Genomic DNA, 7,328 nt, shown 5'->3' with positions numbered 1-7,328 from the left:
GAACTATTACTACATTAGCTAGCCAGTCTAGATACTTTACCTCTCAGATCAAACCGATATCGAGTAAGCGAGTTACCTCTTCTTTAACGAATTTGTTCCTGGCCTCCGCAATAGGGCATTTCTTTTATCTCCAGACTTAGCTCGTGTACGACCCCCTCCGTTGGGATACCTGTCATGTCCGCATGTGACCAAGAAAAACAATCGGCATTAAATTTAATAAATTCAATAAGCCAGACCTGAGCTCGAGGTGCAGTCATGTCCCCAAGTGGAATTTCCTTTATAAGAACTCTTCAAACAATGCAACTTGCTCGAGCTCTTCCGTTGTAGATTTTGTTGCATTCGTCTCTTCTGGTGCCTGGAAATACCTTGGCACCTGATAAGATTCTGACGCCTCTACCTCCATGCTAACTTCATTCGATTCAGGAGCGGGCGCCGGTTCCTGTAGTTGCTATGCTGCATGTTCCTTCCCATTGCTACTGGATATCGAAATTGCATTCATCTCCATTGTCGCCGGTTGGTCGCCCCTTATCTGTTTAATTCCTTCGGGCGTTGGGAATTTCAGCAACTGATGATATGTTGACGGTACAACTCCCATCTCGTGCAACCACTGTCTTCCCAGAAGAATATTATATCCCATGTCACCATCCACCACTTCAAAAAGAGTCATTTTCATCACCCATTCAGCGTTCGTGGGCAAAAAAATCTCTCCTCGGGTTGTCACGCTCGCAAGGTTGAATCCGACGAGGAGTTTTGTGGCCGGAATGATGCTTCTGGTAAGTGTAGCTTGATCCAATACTCTCCATTTTATGATATTGTCTGAACTTCCTGGATCCACTAGAACACGTTTAATCTTAAAGTCTAGCACATTTAAAGAAACCGTGCTTCTTTGATGTTTCTCATGGCTGACGTTGAAATTGTATTCTGACAGCCTGGGGCAGGAAGGATCCCGCATACCTGACACTTCGTTATCCTGTAATGATCTATTTTTCCTACCGCAATCAGTCCTTCTGTCGGTGGTGAACATGTCTGCTGACCAGAAGCCTCTGTCGCGGCCTCCGTTCCGTTCGTAGGGAAAAAACCGTCCCCTCGAAGATCGTCTGTCTGTGTCGAAATCGTCTTTTGATTTTTCTCTGTTCTTCTCCCATCCTTTTTCGAACTAGGAGATGCCAACCTGATCATCTTCGATCCTTATCCTTGACTCGTACCGGTTGTGGAAATCGGCCCAAGTCGTTGCTTAAAATTCAAGCAAGCTTTCCTTCAGTTTTCGGGAAGCGTCTGAACTTCTTGGATTCAGACCCTTTGTGAATGTTTCATCCGCCCATTCATCCGGAACAGCCGGGAGTAACATTCTCTCCCTTTGGAACCGGGTAACAAACTCTCGCAGCAACTCGAATTCTCCTTGTGCACTTCTGAATATGTCGGCCTTTCAGGCCTGCACTTTTCTGGACCCAGCATGAGCCTTAATAAAAGAATCAGCGAGCATCTCAAAGGAATCTATGGAATGCTCGGGTAACAGCGAATACCACATCAAGGCTCTCCTCGTGAGAGTCTCTCCAAATTTCTTCATCAAAACATATTCAATCTCGTGAGGAGCTAAATCATTCCCCTTCACTGCCGTTGTATAGGTGGTAATATGCTCCTGAGGATATGAAGTTCCCTCATACTTTGGCATATCAGGCATTTTAAACCTTCGGGATTAATTCTGGTACCGTGCTTGGCTTGTATGACAACTGAGTATACTTCTTTGAGTCCGTACCTTTTAGCATCGGTGGTGCTCCCGGAATTTAGTCCATGCGGGCGTTCACTTCCCTTATAAACCGTAAGAGTTCATTGTTGAAGGGGTCGTTTTCGTTATTGGGGTCGGATCTGCTCCCCCCAGCCCCATCGGAGCTAACTTCGCCTCTCGGGGTATTGTTGTCGACCCTCTGCGTTGTTTGATTCGCGGGAGCGCCGGGAGGAACTAGACCTCGTCTATTCGCGTTACTTGAAGCCCCCGACAACACCTGCTTCAACTTCATCATAACTTTATCCTGTCGTGTGAGGTGGCCTAGGATGATCGCTTGTTGTTCTTGTAGGACCCTTACTGCATCAATAACATGCTCCTCTTCAGCATCATCAGAAGTTGCTTCCCGAACAATTCGTGGGTACTGCGTGTCCTGGACCGACGTGGCATCATTTCCCTCATTGTGGGTGTCACTGACTGAATCCTCGAGATGAGGTTGGTCTCCTTGAACTTCAGGATTGTGTGTTGTTAACACCATTATCTGTCATATCTTATGATTAGTTGCTAAGATAAATAGCTAAAACACGTTAGTAAAAAAGGCAAGGGTCAGCTTAATTACACGACTGTCTATGAGGGCCATTGAAGAAGGTGTAACAGTGAGCATAAATTCTCTGTAACGGGCAGTGCACTAAATGCTGTGGAATATTCTCCATTAAATGCTACCGGGCGGAGGGTATTTATTGCATCTTTATGAGCGTTATTCTTTCCGGTGACAGACGGGACAATTGCCTTCGGTTTTAGCTATCCCCGTCTTAAGTTCCACATGTCCCTCTTTTGGACGGCCACGTAGCATAGCATATTTTACCCTATACAATATCCACTAATACGGACTTAATAACGGGTTTGGATTTTTATAATTTTTTATCTCCATTAATAAACTAATCAAGAAGTATATTGACACTTATTAATGGAAAAAATTTGCAAATATTTGAAGAAATGCTAGCGTTCAGAAATAGATCCAGTTTCAGACCAAACTTATTGAGAATATCCTCCAACCACATTGCTTCGTTATGGCACCATTACAAGATAAATGTGAATTACATAAATTAACCAACTATAGAAAACCAGCCTCTCGCAAACTGGAATACCTTTTCCGCCTGAAATCGGAATGCCTGGGAAAAAAAACGTCTACCACATCAGTATAACAAAGTAAAGAATGACATATTCTGAACAGAAACAGACTGCCCGCAAAAGCACATACAAGTAGTCAAGAAGTAGTTGATATGCCAATGATCAATTATTGACAAATAAGAGAAAAGATGAGGCGATGGTCACCGAGGCACGGCCTCTAGTGTCGAGGTATTCTACCTTAGCACTGAGGCGTAAACACTGTTGAAAACTATTAATTAACGTGTTAATTAACCAAGAATCTATGATCTCAATGTTCGGAGACTTACCATGAAAGCTGAACCGAAAAAACTACTTGAATGCCTTTTATACAGAATATTGTTTCGACTAAGTGATATGCATTCACTCTAATTATTAAGTGATAAAATTAAATAAATTGGCTTTACGTGAATACCATTGGCAAATAAGTATACCACTGCAAGTAAAACCCTTGCCGTGAGGAAGGCTAAAAATAAGACTAGAATAACCTTAAAAATAAAGGATGCAACTACAAGTGAAAAACTCCCTACTAGTATGCTTGTCATCATAATCTCTGGCATCCCTGTTTGAAAGCAAATTATTTCTCAAAACCTTAGAATTAGTACATACAACAGTAAAACAAACACACAGCAGCAACGTCAGAATGGCAAGAAAGAAATAGAAAGAGCATCGACCATTGGCATCGCCTCCTAAGTAACATTTTAAACATCAATTGCTCAGCAAAACAGATCCATTAGAGCAATTTATGGCTTGATATGAGTTTTATTTGACTGCAGCCATTAAATGATACAGTCTCAACAGTTTCTGAGCTGCAAAACAAACATGTACTGGTAAAAAAATATTCAAAATTGGCAGTTGATTATGACAATCTCAGGAGAAAAATCTAAAGTCTTAGAATAAAGGGTACCCATCATCATTTTTGAAAAGGGTTAATAAGAATGTATGAACTTAGAACGAAGGCATAGGTTCAAGCAACCACCTAAATTTATTTTTACAGAGCAAAAAACACCACAGAACAAGTCTTCAAATTGCAGCAATGCCTCATGTCTATGGATTTAAGATAACAAGTCTATGGCTTGAGAGCCAAAGCAAGTCCAAACTTGGCACCCTTGTCAACAGATTTAGTGTCCACTTCTCCTGAAATGGTGAAAAGAGACTTTGGACGCCACTCATGTTGAAGCAGAGCACTAGCCTTGCCAAAGTTGTTAACCCTTGCCTTCACACTGGTCAAAGGATCCAATCGATGCTGAGTGCCAACGGTGATGGTGTTCTCATTGGTGGAGAAGCAATGGTTCACCTCAGCCCCAACAGCAGTACTTGTGAAAGGGCTGACGGAGTGGTAGTAAGATGCACTCAGATTATCTCCCTTGTCATTCCTGGGTTGTCATAATACATGCACATTAAAGAACAAGCTTCTATGAACTGAAATAAGTAACCCCATAAAAGTACTCCGAACAATGCAACCTATGATCATTTTTGCAACGATTTTCTAATAGCTTAGGCTAATGAATTAACATTCAACTTGTACACCTAAGTTGGCATTTAGAAAATGCCGAATTTCAAGCAGACACATGCTACAGTAATGTAAATCACTCACAGATTCAAAGAAGCAACAAGGTCAGCATTTGTGAAGCTCAAACCGGCATTGCATTTGGTGAAATCTCCTGTTTTGGAGTCAAAGGATACATCAGTTCCAAGAGCAAGAATGTTGGTACCGACAACACCAGAAAAGTTAACAATGGGGTTTGCTGTTAACCCAACACTGGTGCTTATCCCAGCATACTCGTGCAAATATTGAACTTCCAACTGTCAAGATCAATACAAAATTCAGAACACACGACACTTCTCTTCGTTTAATAAATATATATGATTCCATATGATATTGCTAGTTACCTTTCCAGACCTTTGATCAGGAACTCTAAAGCTTAAAATTGTCTTCAACCCAGGAGCAGCGTCATCAACAGTAATGGTTGTGAAGAGCTAGCATAAATACATCATCAAGTCAGATCAACTGCTTTGTCAATATACATATCTTAAAAAGAAAAGGGCAAACATATTATGCTTAAATACTACATCCCAAGCAGCGAAGACTGAAGAATGAAACAGTAAACGGAAACCAATCTACAATTAAACAAAAGTTTTTTTGCATTCGCTCTCTAGTTACAGGTTAGTTAGAGATAAAAAAAAATGACAAAGGAGCAAACAGCAGTACTCACGTTGGAATTTGTGTCTACTTTAATGTCTGTTGTAATATTCTTGTTCTTCAACTGAGTGTTAACATCAGCCAAAAACAGATCACCTTTCTTCGTTCCTGATGAAGTAATAGCCTGTGGAAGGATACAAAAGGTTAACTTGCCGAACAATCCTAACAGCAGGAGAACGAACTAGATAAAAAATAAAAGCGAGTCAATGAGAAACAATGCAGCAGAAATTTGCATTTGTAATCCAAAGGCAGTACAGCAAATAATCAAACAGATTTTTGTGGCAACAAAAAGAAGAGAGAGCAATCAGCCTAAAGCAAAATAATTGTCATTACTAACTTCCTATCAATCCATAAAAATGAGGTCAAATTACCAATCTGGATAAAACATTCGCCAATCCAAAAGTTTCACACGCATAGAGAATGGGTAAATATATCGAACATGGTGTTCCGAACAACTAATATACTAATGGAACCAAATCCGAAGACTTTTACATGCATTAAACCATCAAAAAGATGTACTAATGTCTAAGTGTACACATAAAATGCTCGTACTTTCTCGGTCCCATTGTACATAATGACTTACGAATAATATTAGTTGAGGTCAATTTGTGAGATAATAATATTATTTGTGGAACAGACCAAAATGCAAAAACTGTCCTTCATTAAGTTGATAAAGGAGAACAAATTCCTTTATATTGAACAGCCACAGTCAATTGTGATGAATTAAACAATACACAAGGAGATTAGGAGATTGAAATTAAAAGAGCTAAATAAGCAAATAAACAGATCCGCAAGAGAAAGGAGGATAAACTCACAACTCCGGTGGGAGAGTAGGTGGTAATAGTGAACTTGTGGTCACTCTGGTAGTCCTTGTACAATAGATCTGATTATTCAATGCAATACACAAAAATAATATTACCAACAGAAGCAAGCGAAAATAAAAGTTGAAAACACAAAAATCAAATCAACACCGCATTTTATCTAACGAATAACAGCTCTAAATAAATAACACAAACAAAATCATTTCCCGTTTTGCATTTTCATAACTTGATAAAAATACATACATATGTTTAAACGTGAGAAATCAAAAATAAAATAGAAAGAAAGAGAGACGAACCTCGAGTCTTCTTGCCGATTTCAGTGTAAAGACCAGGTCCCTTGCCCATGATTAAAAGCTAAAATCGGAGTAACAAGAAGAAAAGAAGAAAATGCAAAGGAAGCTCTAGTTCTGGACTCTGTAGCTGCAGTAGAGGGTGCTGGGATTAGTATATAAGTGCTGCAATGCCCTAATTCTTTGGTCTCTTTTTGAACGGTGTGCTATTGCGTAGTGATCTCAGCCGTAGATTTGCAGCTTGGTAAGACAGTGCTTGCCGCTTAGGACCGTCGATTTTCTGCTTCGAGATGCGGACTTATGAGGAGGGTATTACGTTAGCATGTCAAATTACAATAAAATTTGAGAAATATATTACTTATAGTATAACAATTTGGAGATTGGTTTGCTCTTGTTTGTTTTTTTTTTACTTTTATTTTCATAATAATAAAAAAATTGTTGTATTTTAAAATGTTTATACTAGATATAATTTGTAACATTTCATTATCTTAAGAAAAATATGTTATGGCGCTATATTTATATGGAGCATAAATATAAGTGAATCAATACTAAAATATGTGTATTTGAATCATGTTTAAAATACTTATCTTTTAAAATATAATATATGTAAAATAATAGTGTATCTCATTTATTTATTAATTTGATTGAGTGGTGGGTACTTTTCTCCTAGTCCCTTTTTTCCCTTTCCAATATCATCGAATAAGATAGGAAAAAATGGATTGCCCATCAAAAAAGCATTTAGAAAATATATATATATATATATATATATATATATATATATATATATATATATAAAGGAGAATAGAATACTGTTCTGAAAAGATACAGTATCGTTCCAGCTATATGTATGGTGACCAATTTTTAGTTCCCAGTCTAGAGACTCTAGACCAAGCAAATGATAAGGTTCTTATTGGGCCAAAAAGATGTACTCGATCGATGTTGTCTATTGTTTGTGCTTTACGTAGTAGTAGATTTTATCAAATCAAATTTATAATTTAATAAATCCTTCCATTAGTAGATTAATTAAGAGCAAGTTTGGTCAAATTTTTGGGAGGTCAAAAGTACTTTTTAACAAAATGGAAGTAATATTTTAAGCAGAAACAGTTTTCTATTTTTGGGAAAAA

At 38.5% G+C, this 7,328-nt stretch overlaps 2 protein-coding genes across 2 annotated transcripts; both read right to left on the bottom strand.

The window, feature by feature from the left end:
* Positions 1-448: 448 nt before the first annotated feature.
* LOC138905558 (uncharacterized) lies at positions 449-1,024 on the bottom strand. The gene has a single exon (XM_070194079.1). The coding sequence runs from the start codon at positions 1,022-1,024 to the stop codon at positions 449-451; it is 576 nt and encodes a 191-aa protein (XP_070050180.1).
* A 2,705-nt stretch (positions 1,025-3,729) lies between these two features.
* Positions 3,730-6,378, bottom strand: LOC104085383 (mitochondrial outer membrane protein porin of 34 kDa). Its single transcript, XM_009589395.4, has 6 exons — positions 6,211-6,378; positions 5,909-5,976; positions 5,107-5,217; positions 4,784-4,870; positions 4,488-4,696; positions 3,730-4,266 (listed from the first exon to the last, which is right to left on the bottom strand). Exons 1-6 carry the CDS (start codon positions 6,257-6,259, stop codon positions 3,960-3,962), a joined length of 831 nt encoding a protein of 276 aa, XP_009587690.1. The 5' UTR covers positions 6,260-6,378; the 3' UTR covers positions 3,730-3,959.
* Between the last annotated feature and the right edge of the window lie 950 nt (positions 6,379-7,328).

This window comes from Nicotiana tomentosiformis, chromosome 2 (assembly GCF_000390325.3).
Source record: "Nicotiana tomentosiformis chromosome 2, ASM39032v3, whole genome shotgun sequence".
In the NCBI taxonomy this organism is placed as follows: Eukaryota; Viridiplantae; Streptophyta; class Magnoliopsida; order Solanales; family Solanaceae; genus Nicotiana; species Nicotiana tomentosiformis.
This window is presented reverse-complemented; position numbering and strand designations above follow the sequence as displayed.